The sequence below is a fragment of the Harpia harpyja genome, chromosome 2, assembly GCF_026419915.1.
Source record: "Harpia harpyja isolate bHarHar1 chromosome 2, bHarHar1 primary haplotype, whole genome shotgun sequence".
In the NCBI taxonomy this organism is placed as follows: Eukaryota; Metazoa; Chordata; class Aves; order Accipitriformes; family Accipitridae; genus Harpia; species Harpia harpyja.
Genome location: NC_068941.1, coordinates 78341259 through 78366475, shown reverse-complemented (window position 1 = coordinate 78366475; position 25217 = coordinate 78341259). Strand labels below are relative to the sequence as shown.

The 25217-nt window shown below is 41.5% G+C and overlaps 1 protein-coding gene across 11 annotated transcripts in view; it reads left to right on the top strand.

Moving 5' to 3' along the window:
• ABLIM2 (actin binding LIM protein family member 2) overlaps positions 1–25217 on the top strand; it is a 145042-nt gene that overhangs the window by 9542 nt on the left and 110283 nt on the right. Inside the window, exon 1 of one of the 11 annotated variants that reach the window (XM_052780565.1) lies at positions 22196–22317. The exons of the other annotated variants lie outside the window; for them this stretch is intronic. Within the exon in view, the coding sequence (XP_052636525.1) occupies positions 22302–22317 (16 nt within the window). The 5' untranslated portion in view covers positions 22196–22301. Of the gene's footprint in view, positions 1–22195; positions 22318–25217 lie in introns of those variants that run through there. 11 annotated transcript variants of the gene reach the window in all.

The window sequence follows — 25217 nt, the reverse complement described above, 5'->3', positions numbered from 1 at the left end:
ATTTTGTTCTCATACATGTGTTTCCTAAGGTCAGTAATGAGGTATTTAATAGAGTGATGGATGCTTTCAGTATAGCTGTTTGCACTGTGGACATCAAAAAGCTCACCGATTTCAGTTCTGAAATTCATCTTTAATTCTAGTGATTTGCTTAAACTATTTTTATGACGTTGTCTAGGTTATAGGTCAAATTCAGTTGCTAAACTGTCTAATCTTCTACTAGTACTCTGTACAACTGGTTGTTTTCTGTCACGTATCCCAATACTGAGTTTTTGGCAAAAGCAGAGCTGTCTTCCTTCAAGACGATAAAGGGTAATGAACCTATTGCTTCTCCTGATTCTGTACTAATCACTCTGCTTGCTTAGAAAATGCTGTACTGGTTTATAATTTTTTAAATAAAAAAATAATTTTCCATTTTCTCTAATTAAAAGTCTTCTCCCTAAGTGAACCTGTGAATGTATTTTAAGGAGTTGTGCATGCAGTTTTGCTTACAGAGAGCTTAACAGTGGGTACATAGCAAACCTTGATGTGTTAAAGCAAGCTTCCTACTCAGCCTGCCCTGTGGCTCCGTACTGTGGATCTGGGAGGCCCGTGATAACGCTTGTGCTGGAAGGCAAAGGACTGAAGTTTAACAGGTAGCCGCTATGAATTTTCTAGCGAAATTATGGTAATTATGCTATGGAAAAAAAATTATGATATGGAGAGTATTTCCACTGCATTGATATTGTGGTACTATGAAGAACTAACAGTTACCAAAGCACCTATACTCGTCACAGGCTATTTGGCATTTCAACTTGACAGCTCTGTACAGCACTTGAGCAGTAGGGAGGGAGGACTTTGGATGGACAGTAAGAGCTACGCATTCAGGAGAGCTGTTGTACTGACCCGTAAACAAGTCACCCTATGTGTTTCACTCTCTTTTGTCTCTAGGCTGCAATCTCTTCTGCTGCTTCTGAGATGACCGTTGCATCTTGCTGTCAGTGTTAAAGTCTTTTTTTATCAATTTATTTAGACTTTTTTTGTACTTTGTGTACTATATAAATGGCCGTACTGTTTTTAGTCCCAAGCTGAAAGACAACCTCTCTTTAGGAAAATTCTGCCATATTTGCAGGAACTCCTTCCTTTTTTGGTAGGATGTATCACTCTTTAAATTTATGTTCTCTGATTTCTTTTAGATAGAATTTCGTTATGGAACTGTTGGTGCTGCATATTTTTATAAATATATTTAGCTTTTTAATAGTATTTTTGGTCAATTGACTGCAAAGCTCTCACAAGAGAAGGGAATTTGCTTGTACACACTGGACAACTGAGAAGAGATTTGTGACTTGTATTTGGTAGGATTAGTCAAGAGGAAAAGAATCTGAAATACCGAAGTCTGAATTGAATGTTGCATCCATTAGGTCGCTCTGACTTCACATTATCAGGCTTAATACATTTGGGGTTATTTTTGGCGTTGGCATGAGTGGCTGACATTTGTCTACAGAAGTAAGAAGGAATACGAAAGCTTAATTTGTTTGCCATCTTCTCCTGAGTTTTGAAAAATAATATCTGGTCCGCAGCATGTCCAACGGCTCAAGGAAGGAAGGAGGGAGGGAAGAGTTGGGCTTGTAAAAACCAACTGCAACAAAGCCAGTTCCTGCTGCTAGCTCCATGCCCCAGGCAGCTTAAATATTCCCCCCCTTACTTTTTGTTTCTCTCTGGATCATATCCATGAGGAGATTTCATTCCAAAAAGAAATCAAGATTGCAACTGATGTCACCCATCAGATAAGACTGTACATGTAAAGTACTTAAAAAAAAAAATCCCAGAAGAACCTATCCCTGGAAAGTGTTTTTTTTTAATTTATTTTTACATGGTAGGAAAAGGCTGCACGCGCTGGCACCCGAGCTGCAAGCGTGCAGCCCCACCAAGGAATCTGTGCAGCCCACAGTGACGCCTGTCCCAGCAGACCCCTGCCAGCAGCTGCCACTGTCACTTGCCAGTTGCTTAAAGCTCTTTAACGTGGCAAAGAGATAACATGCAGCTCTTTCCTCTAGAGGCAGGCTTAAGTTAATATTTCCCCAAAGGCCAATCATATAGATAGAGGCAGAAAAGTGGAAAAGCCCCTGCTTTTCTCTCTCCTCGCCCATCTCCCTTTCCCAGCCGGGTAAAGAATCTGGGGATGGAGGCAACGTTCCAATTTTTCAATTTCTGCAGCTTTCATCAGTCACAATACATGAATACAATAGGTAATTTGGAAAATATTTATGATCCATTCCAGATCAGATCGATAATGCATGTCAACTTTTGTGTCCCCTGGTGACCTGAAAGCTCAGTTATTAGTGTGAAGATTATTTCAGTCCTGAGGCCTTGTACTGAGTCAGGCTTGTTTTCTGGGTACATTTGTCAGGATAAAGTGGACCTACTCCAAGCCACGCATAGCATTTCTGTTCAAAAGACATCAAAAACCCCAAGTTCATCTTAAGAAGAATCCGACCAAAGTGCACCACACTGGTTGTTCCCCAATGCTCTCTGTGTGGCAGCATCAAGTTCCTATCTTCTTGTGTTCGTCATCAGGTTTTGATCATTTCATCGCTCCAGAAGAGTGTTACCACTGGTTTAATTTAATACTGGGGGAAAGAGCACCTGCATAACGAGAACCGTTCAAATGAGACGTGGAGGAGACAGGTCACACCAGGGGATGTCCACTGGGGACCAGCGCAGCACCAGCACAGGCTGGTTATGAAAAACTGCATTGCTGAACAAACTCATTTCAGCTTTTGTGTTGTTTGAAGCCTTTTTTCCGACGGTTGGCCTTCGTTCCAGAGGTGGCTCACAGTGGGTTGTGCCTACACCTGTGGTGCACGTGGGTCGTTGCAGTCTTGTTGGTGAGGAGTGGGCGTTTGACCACCATCGAGTTGAATGGGCCTGGTGAAAACAAAATGCAGACAGGTATTTCTTTGCAGGAAATCCTCAATATTGTACAATAATGGGCTTTAACTGGGCTTCAAACCACAGAAACATATGTTTCAGAAGCTATATTTTGAAAAGTGTGCTCCAAAACTTGTTCAAATTTATAGTTTAAGAAATTCATGAGGGTTATTTTCAGAGCTGTCGACGTGAAGCCACTGATGAAACGGCAGCCAGCCCTGAAGTCTACGGCCCCCATAGGGAATGCCTGTCAAAATGCGCCGTGGCAGAGCATCAGGGTAAGGCGCTGGCAAGTTAAATTTGTCTTACGTGTGCCCAGAGAGTCTCAAGAAACCAGAAGTGCTAATGCTAGGGACGCTGACTTATCAAAGGAGTGCAGCTACATGCAAGAGGATTAATTTTACTAATACAGGCTTATAGTTTGGCAAGCTAACAAGGCTCGGTAACATCTGATGCAAATCCACAAAAGAGTTAAATTTAGTAGGCATTATTTTGTGCCTTTAGTTTGAAATGGACGTTATTCATGTTTACGGCTTGGAATTCCTCATTTGTAGTGCTCATCATAACGTTTTAGAAGTTATTCTAAAATTGATTCCTTAAATGTTTTTGAGATGAGTAATTTTCAAATTCAAGACCACATACGCTCTTTGTCATGTATAGTCCCATTGAAGCATAAGGAACTATGTATTAATATAAGAAATAAAACTTCATGCTGCAGCTATTAAAGGCTGCCCCTTACCTAAGAAGAATCTTTTTTTGAAAAAGTTTGATTCAAATAAGAATATTTTAGATTTCAGAGATTTTTATTGATAATATTACTCAGAGGCCAATTCCAGATATAGCTTTAGTCAGCTTTCTCGTGCAGATATAGATACTAAAATGTTATTCCTTAAAGTTGTACCCCCAGAGCCCCCTCATCTATGAGCTATTGTGCTGCAAATTATTAATGGAATACATTATTCTGGAAATTCACATCTGTTTTATGTCATTTAATGCAAACGAACTGTAGATAAAATATGCTAGGACATTAAATGTTTATTTGAGATAATAGTTCTGTTTATTCAGCTTGAGGAAACTAAAGGTGAAGTTAAGAGTACACTTAAAAAATGTAGGTAGGAAGCAAGAAAACAGGTTTTAATTAAGATTTAAAATAAAATCAATAAGCAAATAGGCCTAGAATAAAATTGTAAAAGATTGCTGTGGGTTGCTGCAGTGGTACATTAACATACTAAACTATTTGGAGTGTGACACATTTTCCACATTAGAATTAAACAAATAGCTGCTTAATGCGTTAAGTCATTTCAGTGACATCTGCTCTGTCAGTTGACTATGGGCTGGAAAATTAAGCATTATGGCAAAAGATATGCGGATGGATCCAGCAGCTCAGGATTTGCTCCAAGTGGTGGATGGCTGGGGGACAGTTTTGGGTCCCTTGATACTAGTCACATTGGGGAGATGCTTTTGGCCCCTGCCTTGGTTTGGTAGGAGATGATCAGCTGCGGGCATTGTCGCCGCCATCCTATTTCCCCCACCACAGCAGTAAAATTGGTGAGTGGAATGAAGGGCCTGTTTCTGGTGTTTCCAAGAGGAATATCACTTGCTGTGGGAGTATTTTTTTTCTTTTTTTCCTCTAATATTTTTCCCTGTCACTGGGGCTACGCTGGTGAGTGGGTCTACCCTGCTTGCTTCGGCCGCTTCTCCCAACACGCTGGGAAGGCAACTTCACGACAAAACTTGTGTGATTGGTTTTCTTGCTCCAAAGCAAGATATTGTAGTATATCTCTAGGACTTTCAATCTTATAATTTTTTTTTAATTACTGTAGTATCATTATTTTACTAGATAGTATACAAGCAGAAGCAAAAACCTTATGCATATCCCTGAGATCTATCAATTAGGCCATGTACACACACAAGACACTTAAGGGAGAAATAATGAACAGTAGCATCTGTATTTATAAACCACAATACAGTTTGGAGCCTCTTTTTTACTGTTTGGATTTTGTTTATGTTGTTCACACAGGAAAGGGATGAGGAGACTTTCAAAAATGTTCAAAACCTTTAACCTTTTTTTGCAACTATGACAGCTAGAACCAAATTAAAATAATAAAAAAATAAAGAACAGATTGCTGCATAATCACTTATGTCCCAGTGATGGTACTTAATTTAAAACGTCAAGTATTTAAAGGCTGTGATAAAATGGTGAGACTTCACAGTACTTCTTATATTGGAGTCAAAACTCGCGGAACTCCCATGTCGAAGACTCAGCTAAAATTCAAAAAGCAGCCATATTAGCAGTGTTAATCACATTGCCTGTTCTTTAAATTGCAAGGAACCTGTGCAGGGTGTAGAGGCTGGAAACTGGATACCTGTGCAATAATGCCTGTGACCTATAGGTTATGTGGTTAGGTGGGGTTGGTATTTACTGTCACAACAAAATCCCAGCTTTGCAAATTGCCACTTCAGATGTGTGACTTTGTAAATCAGGTTGGTTTCTTTGTATGTTTGGTGTATGCATAGATTTAAAAAGACAGCTTGGCTTCTTTGCTTCACTGTGACTTTTTGGTGGTGGGATCACCAAGGTCATTGTATGTCTAATATTTGGTTTGTAGGATTATAATGAATTCCCCCTGAATTCTCAGGGTCAGTCCTCGGGCCAGGCTACTACAAATCTGAAGGCAGGCAGTGTAAATGGAAATAGATATATTCGTTGTGATTGATAGCACTATGGGACAAGAAATTTATTCTGACATTTATATCTGGGGGAAAAAAAAAAAAAGTCATTCATTTAGCCATTTATAGATGAGTGTGCCTAAAATTAGCTTCTATTCTGTTAGAATCGAATGGTCTAAAGCTACATGTTCAGATCAGAAATGTTGACCCCCCAGGACATCCCAAGTTCCCTGTGGCAGATCCGGAGAGAAAAGTTTTGCTTGATTACTTATGGTATGTACTATGATACTATGATGGAAGGTGGCCTTGTAAAAAAACCTGGTTGGGCAAAGATGCTGCAAGTTAAAGGTGTTCAGCAGCACTGAACGCCAGTTCACTTTTCGATAGATGCTAAGTATGAGTTTGGAAGGCTAATTTTAATCACCCTGCTTTAAAACGTGTGTCCTCACTCGCTTGTGATGATGTTTGTGTGAGAGAGGGATTTTAGACAGGTCTGTTTTGCCATCATGCCAGGGTCCTGCCACTGGGATGAAGTGGAGCAGGTCCATGGACAGGCTGGCTGCCTGGATGGTCAGAGGCTGGGCGTACGAGGAGGGGCTGCGGGAGCCAGGCTTCTTCAGGAGGCTGAGGGAGAAAATCACTGTCATCTTGTCCCTCCTGGGGGCTGTAGAGAAGATGGACCCAGACTCTTCTCAGAGGTGCAAGAGTCAACAAGGTGCAAGAGTCTCAAAGGACAAGAGTCAACACTGTGACAGCTTGCGACACGGCAAGTTCTGATTAGATAGAAGGGGAAACAGAACTCCCAAGAAGGTGGTAAAGCCCTGGAGCAGGTTGTCCAGGGAAGTGGTGGCCTTCCATCCTTGGGGTTTTTCAGGTCGGGATGGGACAAGGCCCTGAGCAACCTGATCTGGTGGCATCTGTGCTGAGCAGGAGGCTGGACTGGATGACCTCCAGAGGTGCCTTCCAACCTAAATTATTCTGTGGTTCTAAATATAGCGTGTGGGAGTGCTAAATTTGACTTTGGCATGATTAAAATTACATTTGAAGCTAGAGCAGGACAGACAAGCAATGCTTCTGGGACTCTAATGCAGCACTTCCAAAAAATACAGACACACCTACATTTTCAGTGGAAACTTGGCTATTCTGTAGCATTATGATATATACCACAGTTACAGGACTGTTTCAAAATCATAGCTATGTCTCAGGGTGTGCGTGATGCTTAGATGTACTTTGTAAGGGGTCAGATTTAATTCTCCAGGTCATATACTGAACAGCTGAATGGATTCAAGGCTTCTATTTCCCATTCTGTGACAGATAATTAAAAGATCTAGTCTCTTTTACAGCTGACCTGAGAATAAAGACAATACATTTCCAATATTCTGTAGGTTTTCTGCATAGTAGAGTAGCCAGCTTCTCATTTTTAATTTAATGTCATTATTACAACTAGGCCAGTTTTAAGATAGTGTCTTGATTTAAAGTTGAATCTTGGGACCGTTATTTTCTTGTAGACTGAATGTAAAATATATAGTGAATTCCTAGTTAGGAGAGGTAGAATCTCATTAGTATAAAACTGTCTCTAAAATGACTGTAGAAGATATTGAAGAAAATGAACTTTTTTAAAGATTAGAGCAATCTGAAGTTTAAAAAAGCAAAATTTATTTTATTACATTTTCTAGTTATGTCCATACCTCATCATACAACTAATAAATGGATTGATACATACCAGAGTTTAGGATTAGCATATAAGCACTAAAGCCTTTCAGTAGGTCTAAGTGTGTTTGAAAGGTTTTTGAGCAGTGCTTTAAGTAAAATAATTAAATCTTACTGTGTGAGTAGAAGAATACACTTTAAAGTGATTGTTGTAATTCCACCTTTGTACAAATGTAATCTCACTGGTTGAAAAGGGAACTTACAGAATGAATGAAAAACTCTTGTCTCAGTAGCTTTCAGATTGATTATAATTAGTTTATGTTCTGCCTTTTCCCAGTTTCTGATAACTGTTAACAGACCAAATATGGAAGTGGAAAATCTGACAGTCTGCTGGAGGATCCTTGGGGACTGCTCTTACAGTCCTACAGCATTGGGCACGTAGGCTGCCTATCTGGAGGACAAAGAGATGATGTACAGCAATTTTTCTTTACCATTCTCTGCTGCTAAGTGGAACTCACAATTGGAATTGGCTTAATCAGTTTGTAAATAATTGTTGATTACATCTATATAGGTATAACCATGCTAGCAGACTGTCAGTAATTGGTCTGATGACGTGAATTACATGATGGATTTGACCTGCAGTTAGAAAGAAAGTTAAATGGAGGCTTAAAAGAAGCAAATTATAAAGCACAGCAGAAAATGTTCTTGAACTAGCGGTGCAGGGATTCTGCTGCTTTGTCAAGTGCCATACTGAATGGCACTGTATTAGTGGTGTATTTATTAATCGAGATAATAACATTACTATGTGTACAGAAAACCTCCATGACACCATCTTGACCAAAGAATATTTTATCAAAAAATCTTAGATTTTTAGATAATAGATAGTAATCATAGAATGACACAGTATTGCTCCTTTTTTTGCAAATGGTTAGCTAGCATTTTGGGCACTTTTTATTATTTTGGTTAAGAGGAAGAACGACAATAAATGTAGGTATTCCTTCCAAAATTACACTTTCTTAAGAAAAAGAACATGAAGATGGGCCATTTTTGTTGTGAATAGCAGGCCCAAAGAACAGGAGGCAATCTCCTGATTCAGAAACACCCCTTTCAGCTGTTTCTCCACTCCAGAGAACCTCTTGCTCTTCTCTTCCCTTCCCATTGGGATCAGTAATCAGTGGGGTTTGCCTTTCCCCAGTCCTTTGCTCTCCTCAGGACAGTACCTGTGTTTGCCAGCAGTTCCCAGGTGTTTATATGCAGAGGTTTTCTATTGTTTTACAAACCTTCCTCTAAAAGAGGCAGCTTTCTGTTTCTTTCTTTCTTTTTTATTTAATCTGTAAAGTTTTTATATGAGTCTACATGCATGTATATTTAATATTTGGTTATATCCTGAACTTGCGTAATCAGCATCTGGAAATAAGAGTTTGTAACATTGTGGGAATACTTGTTCAGAAAGAGACTTTCTTCTTCCATTGCCTAATTTTAAAGCTTAGAGATAAAAGATGTTTCATTTTTATTATACAATGCCACATATTGTTAATTCTTGCCCAAGAGCAGTGCTTAAACCCTTATATATAATAGCTTTGCTTGAATAAAATATATTAGCACATTGTTTCATACACAATGTTCTCGCTAAGTGATTTTGTTTGGAAATTACTAACACTCTTCTGATTAAACTTGCATTGCTATTGGCAGTAGCATTTCAGCAAACAAAAGCTGGCATCCTGTAGACATACAAAGTAATTATGATCCTTCCTCCAAAAAGTTTACAGTGTCACCTGCCAAAGACATCAAGATAAATATCTATGAAGGTCTTTGACTCTATACATAGGAGTATTTCAGTTGACTTCAATACAGCTAATATTTTTCAGTCTTTGTTGATGTTCATATTAGTATACACTCTACTAGTATGAGCATCCAAAATATGAAAGACTGTTAATGGATTCATGTGTGCAGAGGAAAATCAAAGAAAGAGGCTAGAAAAAAGACTAAATAGCCAATAATTGGGATAATTCACAATTAAAAGTTCAGAATTATGTAGAAGTACTTGAAGGGGGGAAGTAGCACAAAAATGAAGAAAATGGCACAGTGCATTGCTGAAGTAAGGGATTGATACTTGATACTGAAGTGTTACTAGCCTCCCCAAATTTTTAGAAAATCTAACTTCCAAAACCCATTATATTTGTTTAAAATTATTATACACAATTCTCAAGTAATTTGGGGGGGGGGGTAGAAAGCTATATTTTTCTTTTCCTAATGAAGGATAAGATTTTCACACGTTTAGAGGGCTCCCACACTGGAGTCACAAGAAGCTTTAATGAGAAGGATCAGGATAGCTGGCAGCTAAGTGACAGTGAGATCCAGGAGATTCAGACATGGTTTGCATACGAAATAATGAAACTCACAATCCCAACAAGAATTTTAAACAAGCACAGAAAACAGGGAGCAGTTATGCACTTAGGTTTGGATTTCTTTCATCTGCCTTTAGATCTGTCAACGTTAGGTGTCTGGCCTGAGCTAGTCCAACATGGAGTGGAAAGGAGGCACTTCCAGAGGACATTCTGTGTCCAGCCATTCTGTGGTGGTGGTAGACTTCATGGTGGGAAGTTTCTCTCTCTTTTATGACGGTGGGAACCTACTTTAACTACGTTCCTAATTTCTGGATGCCTGGAGTTAGGTGAGATGTCTCCCACCCTAGCAAACAAGGGAAGGCCGAAGTTTTACCCGATCTCTGTATTTGTATAAAGCTCATGTCTGAAGAACTGAAATCTTGTTCCTTTGGTGATTACAATTGCCGTTGGAAAAGATGCCTTGGTAGTCTTCCTCACAGTGCTTTGGAAATATAAAGCTGTCTAAAAGCATTGTCGTTATGAAATCAGTGATACAATGCATGGTGTTAAAGCCTGTCTGCCTTGAGTTGTCAGCGTGGTGTCAGACAGTGAAACTGTGACATGATGAGGGTCATCAAGCTGTATGGTTTGGGGCATAAGTGCGTGTCATTCCCATCTTCCAGACTGAAATTCAGACCAGACTTTTCAACTCTGTTTCAGCTCAGTGTTAGAAGAGGGACTAAAATTGAGATAGTGGTGGAATTTCTAATGTTTAGTGATACAGGAAAGTATTACTAGTAGAATAGCTTAAAGAGATGGGACTGATTTGTGATTGACAGTATGAAAAATGTTGTTAGAATGACTGAGTCTGCAATCTAGGTCAAATTAAGGGTTTCTGCAAGTCACGGTGGCTAATTTAGAGATTTATGCTTTTGACACCTAACGTCTCACTGGCTTGTGTAAGCAAGTTGGTTAATCAGCAGAGAGAAGCACTTCTAGAAGATGTCTCATTTTGCACAGCCCCAATGACAGTTGTAGCTAAAATTATTACAAATGTAAGGATTGGATTGCATTAAGGAATTGCTCCTAGTTCTCTTCTTATTTAATGTGTTAGCCCTTACTGTGTCCTTTTTCTAGTTCTTATGTAAGAAACTGTATTGCTGAGATAATTCAATTGCATCCTATCATTTTTCATACCCTGAGGACCTCATCAGTCTTTTCACAGAGTTGGATATCATGCTTTGAATATGAAATTGATACTCACTTCTTCCAGCTTGATCAGATTAACTTTAGTAGACTATGTTTTTCTTAGCTAGCTTGCTCGGTGCTACGTTCATGTCCATGTTTTAAGAGAGTACCCAGAAAAGCAAAATAACTTTTTGAAATTCAGGCCTGTTCCTACAGAAACACTATTAAAAACAAAAGGTTTTGAAGTACAGATACTGATAGTGCTTAGCAGTGCAGAAAAATGAGTCCTGCTAGAGCGAACGTTGATTTCATTCATTACAAAGCAGAATTGTCCTTTTTTAATTCAGTGAGAGCAGGGCTGTCACTCTAAATGATAGAGAGAAATGGGATGCCATAGAAAGGGTATTTACCATCTGAGTCAGCATTTACTTTATGAGTATTTTGGCTGGGAGGAGAATTATCTTTGCTTATATTCTGTTTTAGGAATAAACACTGGAAATGTGCTGGTGTAGCATGGATCTTTCTGTGTGTCGCATTGAACTGAAGTTGGGCTTTTCTCTCATTAAAACCAGTATTTTTGTGTGATACTTTGGGAGTAGAGCAGAGCCAGATTGTGCCCTGGTGCTCCTTTGGTATATGGTCTGCAGTGGGGAAGAGGAAAAAGAGGTCCCACGTTCTGCAGCCCTGCAAAACAGTAAGGGAGACTTGCTGCCTCCTGCTCCACGGGGAGCCCCAGGGCTGGTGGAAGGAAAGCGTGAAGAGGCTGTGCGCCCAGGAGAAGGGAGATGTCCAGGAGGAGGATCGAAAGGGAAGGGGAAAGGAGTCATCAAGGTGGGTCAGGGAGGAGCATTTGTGGGAGAATGGAGAGAAATTAGGGATAAACAGGGCTGGTTGCAAGTAAGTTGGCTGCCAGGCAGTGTCCTTCTCTGGCTGAGCCCAGCACCCGATGGCCACAGTCTGTCCTGTCCTCTTCTTAAACGGTGTGTGGGTTTGGTAGGGGTGTGTGTGCTTATTGGGGACTGGCAACCAGCCTCCCCGCTGGCTGCATGTGGGAGGCGTCCCCGCATCCTGTGGTGCCCCGGATTTGGCTATACTTAATTTATCTTGCTTCTACATAATGCCAACTGGTCAAACAGCGGTCATCAATGCATAGATATAAGTGGTCATCCCTTGTGGGGAAGCAGAAGGGAGCTTGAAGTGGTTAAGGAGGAACGACTGTGAATACAAACAGCCCGAGAGCCACGTGTACAGCAAGAAGGGGATGCGGTAAAACATGTAGTGTCACGAGCTCAGTCCATGAACCAGGACGGCTGTGTCACTGATGGCCCAACAGACCGAGTCTTGCTTCAGCGGCATATAGGTCATGGAATAGGATCCTACGTAATTGTCGTCTTAGTAGGTTGTTACTAAAGACTTGAATCAGTAGGATTACGGGCAATTGGAGCAGCTTGCAGCCAGATGAAACTCCCCGTTTCCTTCCCCTTGTGTGGAGGAGGAGTGACCTACATCTGCCTGGTGGGGCGTGCAGTGGGGCTGCCAACCTCCACGTCACAGCAACTCACTAGGCTTTTTTGTGTTAGGGAAGAGATAAAGGCCTCTCTTGAGACAGAGGAAAATAAAGATTTCTCTAATGCTCTTGCAAAGGTAGCTGGTGTTCACCTGGCCTTGGCTACAATTTTGGATTAATTGTATTTTTTGCATGGAATGTGAGGACTTACCAGGTTCAGTCCTGGTGAAGCTAAAAGCCAATTTAGATTAAGTAAGCACATCAAAATGGTTTCTTCTGCTTTCTCTTGTTTTGACTTGAAAAGCATTCTTTGGTGCTTTCCTTCAACCGTATTTTACAGTTTCCCCCCTTGGTGAACAGAAACGAATTTCTGAATCACACTTTTCATCATGCAGGGCTGCATTTATTCACAGAATCATACAACAACTCGGGTTGGAAGGGACCTCGAAAGATCACCTGGTCCAACCTTTTGTGGGAAAGGGAGCCTAGATGAGATCATCTAGCGCCCTTTCCAATCACATCTTGAACACCTCCAGCAATGGAGACTCCAGCACAACCCTGGGGAGGTTGTTCCAGGGCATGATTGTTCTCACTGTGAGACATTTCTTTCTTATGTCAAGATGAAGCCTCTCCCAGTGCAATTTGTACCCATTGTCCCTTGTCTTCTTCATGCGGCTCCTTGTGAAGAGAGAGTCTCCATCCTCTTTGTAGCAGCTCTTTAAATACTGTAGTACTGTGATGAGGTCCCCCCGAGCCTGTTCTTTGTCCTTCTTTTCCAGTGAGTTGTACTAAGTAAATACAGGCAATGTGAAGACTGTGGCAACTCCTGTTTGTGCTCACCACAGCCTCACCCTGACACAAGACTGGGACCAGACCTTAGCCACCAGTTTCCCTCACCTCCTCTAAACTAAGGTCACCATGCAACAGCAACCTGGGTGCAGAGGCTGGATGGGGACTAGCGGGCTCCAGCATGCCCTGTCCCCAGACCGCAAATATCCCACTATTGTTCTCTCGGCACAATGAACATACTTCGTCTGTGTTTCAACCCTGTTGAAATCAGGGGAGTGAGGCTAACGTGGGATTTGGCATTGCATTGTCATCCGTCCTTTACTGTACTGCATTTCTGTACATCTGGGAAAAATGGTGTGTGATATCTTTCTTTTATAAGTACGACACAATTTTATCAGATGATGTTGCTTCTTCCCCTTCTGTCTGCAAAAGGCAAATATAAAGCTTCAGTCCAAAATACTCAATTTGACATAAAACTCATTTGCTGTCTGAATAAGGTGTCAGGTTGCAAATCAAGCAACCCAAAACTCAGTCAAAAAGCATGTTGTATAGATAGCTCAAAAATGTATCCGTCGACAGTAGAACTGTTAGTTGCAGAACTGTGCAAGAAGTAGCACAGTGGCTGTAGGCTCCGGGCTTGAGTTTGTGTGAATGTAACACATTTCTCCTATGAATGCAGTGTTGAAAGATAATTAATTGCAGAAATTACATAGCCTGAATGTGAAAAGGGAGGCAACGTGCTGATGTATCTGATGGGGAGGAAGCACAATTAGGTTTGTATGTGTGTAATCGGATCGAAGAAGAAATTTTCACGCTGTGAGAACTTCACCAAAGTTAACTAATTTGCACCTGTGTAAGGTAGTGTGACTTTAGCGCCAGCACTTCAATAATGTCAATACCTATATATATTTGAAATAACTGTATGATTGCAATAAACCAGCAGCTAATCCCTTCTTAGTGCCAAATTAAGCAGAGCAAATGAAACCAGGAGATCAGTTTTATATTGCAGAGTAATTATTTAAGACGTTTTTATATGCTGTAGAATACAACATGGAAAGAACCTTTTAAAACGTCATTAAATTATTGTTTGTAATCCTTTTAGGAACACCATTTCATATAGCATTAGTGGAAAGTTAATAAATTAAAATTTAATTAATGATTGGGGGTGATTCATTGTGGCTTGGCTAGCAAAATGAACTATTGTTTTCTACGTTATTTTATCTTGCTTTTGCTTTTTAGTGTTGCTATAACAAGCAGACATTGTTATTATTATTCTGTTTGTACCGGGGAATGGAAAGAGAAATGAGCCATGGAAATTCCTTCTAAACTGTTTTTCCCCAGTTCCAAACATTTGCTCATTTCCGAGCCAGGGAGTGTGCTTGTTCCCCTCCTCCATTTGATGACACGGAGCAAATATCAGTGTGAAGAGTGATGCCGAGCAGGGGTGCTGCCTGGTCGGTGCTACAGCCCTGGGGGGAGGAAGTAACACTGAAACGCAAAATTCTGATCGAGTGTCATGGCCCTCTATAGCTTAATGCCCTAAAGATGGGGGGACTGGCAGGAGTATGGCTTGAGTAACTGGTGGAGGTGCTAGAAGTGATTATCAGGCAGCCAGGGAGCTGCAGAGCAGTAATAAGACATAGAGTCCAGTGATTTTTTAATTGATTCTTAAAATTTCAGAGCTACTTATGCTGGAACTGAGCAATAAAGCATATAAATTAATTTAGACATACTCCAAGAAAAAAAAATCCTTCTGCGTTGTTTCTCGGTATTAAAGTGAGCTCGGAGACATAATTTCATTTCAGATGTTACTGAAGAGAAATTGTAACCTTAGGCAAACAGAGGAAAGGCTGAACTTCTGGTAGTGATGAGTAAATTGCTAAGATCAAAACTTGGTGGAATTCAGATCAGAAATTAATGCTGTTACAAGTCTTCCACCCAAATCAATAATAGTTTTACTGGTGGGCTTCACTGGGAACAGGGTGAAGTCCAACAGCATCACATTTCCAATGATGACTTCTTTTTTATCTTTTTTGCTTTCAAAACAGCACTCCACGTTGTTGACAAATTCCTCAGTGATCACCAACCAAAATGAATGTATTTAAGTAGGCTTTGGATCTGACCTGCTGCTTTGCAGCTACATCCCTTTATAGAGAATGGGATTTGGAAAGCAGGCAGAAAAATGTTTTCTGGCATGGTCACCGTGGGCTAAATGCAAGGATTAAAGCGCTGGGCGTCAGGCGCGTGCGCACAGGACGCGGAGAGCTGAAGATGAGGACGTGTCTGAAATCCCCTCTGCCCACTGGGGCAGGTTTCTTGTTCAGGGCTTTACACTTGGGATTCCCAGTCCGGATCCTGAACGTAATTTCCTATCCTCGCCTTTGTAAACCCGAGCAGAGCTGTCTGCGCAAAAGCTGGGGTCAGACTCGCAGCCACTTGAGCCCCTGAGTAAGTGGAATTTGCGGCTGTGGTTCCCTGTTGGATCTGTTGGGGTTGAACTCTCCACTTTTTCAGATTGCCCTAATTTGGAGACTATAGCCAGCTTTTTGCAAAGCGTGGTTTCTGCATGTGTGTTTGGTCACGCATGCCCGTCGTGGCAGTGCCACGCATCGGAGACGGACTGAGCTGCACAGCCTTGCGGCAAGGCAGCCCGCGCTCGGGGGGGCAGTTTCTCTCCAGGTTTCCTCCAACAAATGTGCCAAGGATCCAGAAAGGTCTCATTAGTCATATTTTCTTGGAAAACAAGGAAGGTAGCTCTTCAAATGGAAGATTCTCAGATCTGCTGGGTGACACCGAGTAAAGCTCTCGGTACCCCACACTCGCACAAAGGATATAAGCTACAAACAAGCACATACAGCTGCTTTACCATCCTCTACATATGGAAAAGGGGGGGAAGCTGAAGGCACTTTCTTGGAGTCCTCCACGGACAGCTGGGAAATGGGAAGTGAAAAATCAGATCGCTCTGCCTTTGGATGCACCGAGGAGCAGGTGTGAGAAGGGGGTTTTCAGCCTTGCAGCTTTGGACTTAACGTGTGTGGCATTTCAGGCACATGAGTCTTTCCTTAGACCTAGTCCCAGGCCTCTTAACTCTCAAAATCTTCCATTTTTTCGGGGGGTTTGTGTGCATTCATTTCTTTTTCTTTATAAGACACCTCCAAAGTTAAATTTCTGGATTCTAATTAAAACACAGGAGAGGTTGAATCTTTTTTCTAAACAGCACCCAACCCACATTATCATTTAATGTATGATAGCTAGCTGGTGATTGCAGAATTATGGCAATGTCTGTGTACCTTTTCAGAGGAGTGCAAAGCAGTGAAGATTCTTAAAGTCTATCCAATTACTTAGCTAATACTTCAGTTTATTCTCTATTTTAAGCACTCAAAATTTCCATTGATTAGAACTCCATACAATTTAAATGGTAATTTTGTTTGTAAAATAATGATAAATTAACATTTAGTGATCTCTTTCTCTCTTTGTGTGCATGTAGCATCAACCCACACAGAAAAATCCATCCTTAAAAACCTGCTCCATGCATTAATTTACTCCCAGAAGAAATACCCAAAAACGATCTTGGCGTCTTTGCAATGCCTGTCATCTTTCTTGCACCATTCACAATCCCCTAAATGTCAAATTCGTATTGTAGTTTAATTCCTCCTGTATTAAAGGATATAAATGAGCTTTTCTAACTTTCATGCCTACTACGTGCAATTTTTGGCCGCACCAACTGACATTTATTGCCTCGTTCTGCTTCTTCGATTTCCCTCCCATAAAATGCCGGGCTAGGATTCTAGGTTTTATTTCGGCAGTTCTTGTTACAGTACCATTTCTGTTGCAGCTGGGATGCCTTCCCTTAATACAATACATCCCATTATCCTGTTCACTTTCACAGCTTACCACTAGGTATTCAGCAGACAGTTTAAGTTTCCCTCTTGCACTCTGAAGTCCTTTCTCCAGTTAGTCCCCTTGTAGTGCCTGACCTTTTAGAAATTAATACCTTTTGTTAATTGCTTGCCTTATCCTTATTACATGGCAGTTTTTTCTGCACTAAATGGTCGCCTATGACCTCTACTTAAGCAGATCTTTTCTTATCTGATATCTACTCCATTTATTACTGGCTATCCCTATCAGTTTCATAAGGTCAGCAGATTCCCTGTGCGGCAGGTTCATTTCTGAAGGCGTGTGACTTGCAGTACCATCGCTGTGGCTCTCATCACCCCTTCGCTGCTAACGAGACCGTATCCCTTTACCCTCTGACCTGTGTCACATTGCTTTCTGGATGTGCCAGTACTCTGTCACCTCATTATGAGACAGGGGTGGGTTTTTTTTCAGTCCTCTAAGGATTTTCTTGCACCCTATTTATGGGTTTGATATACTACTTTTTCCCATTATAAAATCTCTGCTAAAGGCTTTGCAGGCTTTACGTTTGATTTCTGCTCACTATTTCATGTGTACAGTTTTCTGAAGAATACTAGATGGAGCTTTTATTCTAGCTGAGGGAGTAAAAGGGGATAACGCACCCTTCGGTCTGGGTCTAGGTCTGCTGTAGAGAGGTCCCCCCTGGGAGAAAGGAGCTGGAAGTGGGAGAAGTTCTGGTTTCATTCATCCAACTTGCTGGACAGCAGACAAGGGCTGTCATCACGAATTTCAGGGCTGAAGGAAGCTCTTTATTCTCAAGAGATAGCAGGGAGCAAAGAAAGACTCATGACCCAGTTACCTCTGGAGCAAGCACAGCTGCCTGCTCTCCGTTATGCAGAGCTCAGAGTGGATTCTCAGCCTGATCTCACCTTTTAAGTTTTCCTGCTTCATAAATATGCAGCGTTGTCAGCGTGTTATACTTCAGCGCCTTGTACTACAAGAGCCCACAAATTGTTGTTTTTCTCTGGCTTGCTTGTGCGTGTGTTTCAATTAAAGATGCCCGTGTATACAGCTCAGTGCTGTGCAGGCAATGAGAAATGTTTTCTCAAGCGTTGACTTGAGGGTGGAGGTGTTTGAGAGCCAGAAGTTTAAATTCAGGCTGTTTCTGAGCGGGACAGGTTTTGGTAGGGTGCAACTGGTCACCGAGGGCATGGTTGGGTGACTTGCAAGTCCATTCCCAGCAGGAATGGGATTGATGCAAGAGAGGCTGGGCAGGAAGTTGGAAGACATGGGTTTAGTTGTAGAGACACCATTTATCCAACTCCATCTAGTTAAACCTTTACCCTTTTACTGTTCATTTTCACTTCTACCATGGGTTTGTCCTCTTTATTTGGATCATAAGTGCTTGAGGGCAAGGACCATTCAGCAGTAGAGCCAACTTTGAACACAACCACTAAGGAATATATCAGTTCAATTAATAAATTATGACAGTTAAAAGGAAACAACTGTTTCTTAATTTTATTTTTGTCCTAGTGATAAAGCATTGCCAAAATCTGTATCATTGCATACAGAGGCATACTTAATTTTACTGCATTTTTGTTTGTTTGGGATCATATTGTCCCTGATAGAGAATTCAAATAACCAGTAGCCTGGATCGAAACCACTGTAAGGCAAAAAGAACATGAAGCAGCACTACAGCCAGTTTTTGCAACCTAGAAGGAAAGATACCTTAAAGCATACTGAGAAAAAAACTGTGAAATATGATGATTTCTTGTATTTTCCAGCATTTTCAAAGTAAAATTCATTAATTATAGATTGTTTATGAAAAGTAGATTTCTCAGCCTGTATTGAGACTGGACTCTGTAGTTAAACAGACTTGCTGTTAAACAAGTCATATATGCGATTGGTTAGAAACTTAGTGAACGACTTAAAGTCCAGGGACATAGATTCATAAAATCATAGAAGAGCCTGAGATGGAAAGGGCTCATGAGGATCATTGAGTCCCAACTCCTGACTCCACATAGGGCAACCTAAAATTTAAACCAATATGCAGATCCCAAGCAGCATAAGAATTGCTGTATCTAAACAGGTACATACACGTAGTATATTACGAACGCTCTAAATCTCAGGTGTTGTTTTAGCTCTGAATTTTAAAAAATTCTTGATTAGAAAGTACTTCATATTTTACAGTGAAGAAAAACATCTACAGTCTTCCATATTTAACAAAATTAGTAATTCTTTCTAAACATTTTCAAAGACGGGCTATGGAGGAAGCCCAAAATGGGTCTAGTGAGGTGCTGTGAGCATGGAAGAACAGGAACAGGGTTAGACTACATACTGTCACCTTCAGTTACTATTGACATTCACTTTTACTGAGAAGAGGGAAGCGAGTACAGTAAAAAAAACGAGTTAATTAGGAACAGATCTGAAATCTTTTAAAAATGCCCTTTCCAACCAATGGTACCATAAGCTATAAAGAGTTTGCAGCCAACTAATCCATTTCAGAGTGGCCTAAATTCGTTGCTAAGCTGTCTGGCTGCTGTTTGCAAAGACATCAGTGAAGGCATTGACCTCGGTAATGTAACCTTGGTGAAAGGAAACCTGAAACAGAGGTTGGGCGAGGGCATTGCTGTGGCTACCAGGACTTCACTTGGAAGTTGTAAGAGGAGCCAAGTGCCTCATCCATTTCTATAGCAAGGGCAGTATACTGTTACTACCTTTAAAACAGAGGAGTTACAGGTGTTTGGCTTTGTGTTGATTTGAGAAATCGGGTTAAAACCATGCTGCTTTCTGGATCATTTGCAGCGGGAGTGTCAGCAGGCGGTGGTCTGAGCTGTCTTGCCTGCGCTGCTGGCACTGCCATCCCTTGTCACGCTCCCTCAAATCAGCTCATCGCGCTAATGAAGTGCAACGGTCTTGCGCTTTGTGCCCGTGAAGCCCATGAGTGGTGCTGGAGTTTCACAGAAACACCATCAAAACCCTCTGAGCTCTTTGAGTGTGATTTCTCCTTTGCTGTAGCCAAGCGGTGAGACCACAGGGGAGGCTCAAGGATTACACCTAGAATTGTAAATACAAATTAGTATGCTATGTGACTGCATTATGAGCATGTAAGGTCAAAATATGAGTTTTATAGCATGTAGCCCTGAAAAGGAGAAAGCCTGGTGAGCAGAGGGAAAGACTGTGTGAGAGTGAAAGCGCTTTCACTTTTCCTGCCTATTAATTTACGTTCCTTCAGAGCGTTGCTATTTAGCAAAGTGCCTTCTGTGCTTCTGCCAAGCTGAAGTAGCCGCTGGGAAAAACTAAGTAGGCCAAATCCTGCAAATATCTGGAGAGCTCAGCCAGGGTGGCTGATGATCCAAAAGAGTGCAGGGACAGATTTGGCCTCACACAGACAGCACAACAGTATTGAACAAAATAAAATATTGCCATAAGGTTTTAATACCAAAAATCAGTTGCTGCAAGATAGTGCATATATAAGGAAATTTAAAAAATGGAATAATTCATAGTTTTGATTCAATGTGCGGAACCTGGGTTCATCAGGTCTGCTCTTTGGGTCTCAGGCCATGTCAGTTGGGGGCCGTTTAAAGTTACGGACTATGTCTGGCATGGCCCAGGACAGTGGTGTACTGACCATACAGATTTCTGAAGTCAGAGCTCCTCAACTGTTGCCATAGAAATGCTCGTTCTGTTCCCAGTAGTCAATACTGGACAAACAAGGTTTTGTTTCATATCCATTACAAAATGTAAAGACGTTTTCTGTAAGTAAAAAACCAAAGGGAAACATTCTGAAACTCGGGGGAGTTCTTGATTTCTGCTTTAGGTGGTGGGCATTTCTGTAAGATCTACAAACTATCAGCTGTTTCTGGCTTCTCATCACGAAATACTTTCAAACTTGATCATAATTGCATGTAGATGCTTTTGAAGCATAGATGCTTTTTGTTTTCAAAAAAAATGAATAAAGAGCCTCCACCCCCTCTTTATATAGTTTTTATAACCATTCATCCATAGTGAGCTGATAAGAGTGTAAAAAAATTAATAACATCACTAAGCCATAAAACTTGCACTTTATTCTACACAAATAAGGCCTTTTTTTCCCTTTTTTTTTTTTTCAAATAAGGAAAACCAGTATTTCAAGTTTTAAACAACAGTTTGTCTTTTGATGGAGATTGGAAGGTATTGAACTTTCTGTGAAATGATTTGGCATCGACTGTTGAGGTCGATGGAGACTCACCCTTCAACACATGCAGATTGGATCGGTTCAATAGATTTTAAAATGATTCAGTGCAAACTATTCTTCAACCTGCATAGCAGAGTGAACTTACTGTGCTTTTTGTGCACAGTGCTGCACAAGCTGTGTTGCTTTCACAGCCCTCCATCAGCAGCACCGGAAGCAGCAGAGACCTGTTTTCACATTTACACCCCTGACTAGCTTCTGTTTGCTGAAGGAGAGGAAAAGCTGTTTCTTTGCTGCTTTGCAACCAAGTAGGTAATGACTGGATAAAGGATGGTGAGCAATGGAGGGTCAAGAGTGTTTTGGATTCTGTGAAGCCTGCAGGGAAAAAAATGATCTGCATTGTGGAAAAGGAAGGTGCAATCCTGTTCCTATCCCAGCACTTTACTCCAGGTTTAGCCAGTTTGTTCTCCAAGCCATCACTCTCCTTTCCAATGCATAAGTCACGTTACTGCCTTCATACAAATTTAGTCCAAAGCAACTAAGAGCTACAGATTTTAATCCTCGTGGAGTATTCACATGATAGCTGGGCAAGCACATATTGCTTTAAATAGCTCAACACATCGCTGTCATTCCAGTGATATGCAGTCCAACTCTGTATGAGCAGTCAAGGGAGAGATTTTTGCCTGCCAGGTATCTCGCTGACCACCTGTGTGAGAGAGACGAGCTTACAGCATCTTCTCCCATCCGTGCTGTGCCCTCCTGCACCGGGGGGACAGGACTGCTTGGACTGGGCGGATGGCTAGAGGGGTTTCCCAGCAACCTCACCCCGTATTTTTAATTTGCGGCCAGGCAGGTTGCAGGTTTTCCTTCTTTAAGCCTTTTTCCCCAGGTGCCCAGCACCACCCTTCCAGTGGCTATGGAAGGTGGCATCACCTGATGCAGACAGCCATCCCCGGCACGTCCTGCCTGCGGTCCCTCCGCGACCCTGCCAGCGGTGGCCTGCCCCGCGGACGTGACAATATTTAGGCTTCTGCAGGACGCTATTTTTACGCGGCGGTGGTGGCGAGGGGTTGGCTTGCCTCCAGCCTGTGCGTGGGTGCCGCAGGAGTTATCTGACCCCTGGGCGCGTTGGTGTCGGAGCGGCTGCCGTGAGGGCACAGCTCCCGCTCCCCCGCCACGCCGGCGGTGCTTGGCCACGCAGCAGCCCTGCTTCTAGAAGGGAATTAACGCGGGAATGCCGGAAGATACAGGTACCGTGTGATGACTCCGCTTTTTGGAGAGCCTAGACCTGAAATGACTTGGTTTTCATCCAGAGCCGCGGTAACAAAATCACCGATACTGTCGTGAGAATAATTATTCTGTGTTTATGTGGCAACACAGCAGAGTGGAGGAAGATGGTTAAACACTGATTTTAAATTATGCTTCATATTCTTTTAATTATATGAATGATGATTTGGAAATTATAATGATACTGGCACTTAGCTGACAGCTCAATTTGAAAACTTTCTTCATTTTATTTATTTAAAATTGATTTTAGAGTTTATATGAGATTGTAATGAGAAAAATACCTATTGCTTTATCTAGATATATTGGAGTGCTGTTCCTATATCCCTTCTCATTGTAATCTTGCTAAACCCCTATAAAAATAGCCTTTACGTTGCTGCAGTAAAGGTTCCTAAAATTCAGCAGAGATTTTTACTCACTGCCTTTGGATTTGGTAAATATTTTATTATAATAATGAGGGCAGGAGGTTAGCTCATGCTAGGCTTGTTTATGCGATGTGAATGTTGCACTGAGCATATGGTGAGATTTGGAGCTCCCGTGTGCTGAGTACTTGTGCTGTGTTGCATCTCTTATGCATGATTATATTCACATTCTGCTGGGTAACACCTCTCATTCACCTCTGATCCCATAAACTCTGTAATTAGCAGTAAAAGCAGAGGTTGCTTCAGTTGTGCTGTCTGCCTGCTGTCCCGTATCAGCTGTAGGTTTCTGTTTTGATTATGATCCATAGGAAGTGCTGGAAAAGGCATGCAATCCTTTCCTCAGTGCCAGTGGAAAAGCACTGTAAAAGCTGTTTATAAGTAGTAGAAGCAGGTATACATTTCAAAAAGGAACATGATTCTTGAACCGTGTTGTTCTGTATTTTTGGACTATGTGAATGCATGCAATTAAATGGAGACACACTGACATAAAGATTTATTGAATTTGCTGACTTGCCTGTCTTATGGTATAGGAACTACAGAGGGAAGCAGTAATAGTGCTTTGCTGTAGGAGCCACAGCAGAGGTCTTGGAAAGAGCAGCGAGCATTTCTGGGGGAGCGGCTGGAGCCACTCGGTGCAGAAAATCCCCGTTGGGGAAGTGAGCGAGCTCATGTGCGCTGGCGTGGGGACGGTTCAGCCCTCAGTATGGCCAGCTGGAGGGCTCAAGGGACAATTCCACAATTGCTCTTTTTCTCATCCTTTCTGTGGAAAGGACCATCGAGTTCTCAGGGCCCCACAAGGCTCCGTAATGAATCACCAGTTCTTAGGAAAAAAACCCAACCCTTATCTAAAGTAAATTTATAGCTCACACCCATGTAGTTCTCTGAACACCGCACATATTACCGCATTACTTATTACTGTGTTAGATTACCCTTACCCCCACGCCAGCACTGGAAGAACTCCTAGTCATTGTATTTTAAACACAGACACAAGACAGGGAGGGAACAGGGGCCAGGTTCAGGCACTTAAAACCAGGAATAATGCTTCACGGGATATTTAGTGGCACTTAAATGCTTGTTTCCTTTGCTTTCATCTGGGTGTTTTTTAAACCCAACCCTGAGTGTTTTGACTGCGGTGACACAAGAAGGGTTTGGCAGAAAAACAACTTGAACTCCAATCTCTAATTCCAGTCGGGTGCTGCTGCGCTCATCTGCTTCTCCTTTAATCCTGCTCAGAGAAGACTGCAAATTTAATTCCCCTCCAGGCTGCTGTGAACCACACCCTCCCCAAATTGCTTGATACAGCATTTCAGCAATCAATACCTCTGTCCTGTTTCTCAAATACTTAGTGAGTAAATGGCATTTGGGTCTCATATTTGGTTTTTTTTGATTTTCAGCAACCACCTCTAGCTATAGAGATGAAAGGTTTCAGTGTCAACACAGAGATAATTTTCTGCTAATTCCTTCATGCAGAATAATATCCATTATCAGAGCTGTGCATTTTTGGTTCAAAGTTGGAATGTGGCCTTTGCCTTTGTTGAAACCGATAATTTTAGATATTAATGTCTTGCTAAATATTTTTTTTCCTCAAACAAAATGTTTTAATCTCATGAAGTGAATGTAATGGGTTGTGAAGAAGTGATGTTCCTTGTGAATTAATAGAGGAGTCGGTACTGCTGATAGTTGCTAAAGAAAATTGATGCAGCTCTTCTGCTGATGGAGGGTTGCTCTTGAAGGCATATGATACTGTTTGTATGAGCCTGAAATGAAAGGCTTGCACTTTTTTAACCCAAGCAACCTCCAGAACAGGATAAAAAACAAAACAAAAAAAACCCCAACGCACAAAAAGAACGAGGGATGTTAGGACCCCTCCTAACCCTTTTGGTTTTTTTTTTACTGTTGCCTTCAGGCTCTGGTTCTGCACCATCAATCCAGGAACATTGGTGAGGAATTGGCACTTTCCCTGCATTGGGAGGTAATTGTTGGGATTACAACAACTTGTTCTTTAGGAATAAAATATTTAATCACATAAATGTTGTCTCTCCATTCAAATTATATCTTGTTTTAGTTCACAGTACTCTTTAAAATGTCCATGTGAAATATCGCAGAAGGCCAGGTTGGATGGGGCTTTGGGCAACCTGGTCTAGTGGAAGGAGTCCCTGCCCATGGCAGGGGGCTTGGAGCTAGATGATCTTTAAGGTCCCTTCCAACCCAAACCATTCTAGGATTCTGTAATTCTAATCTTAAATTGTGTCGTTTGGCCCTTTGTCATTTCAGCCTTCTGTGATCACCAAGAGCAGTAAATCTAATACACTGGTGTTTCAGAACAGGGTGAAATAATGTGGAGTACATGGAATATGTGGCCTTATTTGTGTCCGTATATCGAACAAAGCAGGTGAAAGTCTTTAATAATAAACTTCATATTTGAGGTTTGATCCAAGATTGAA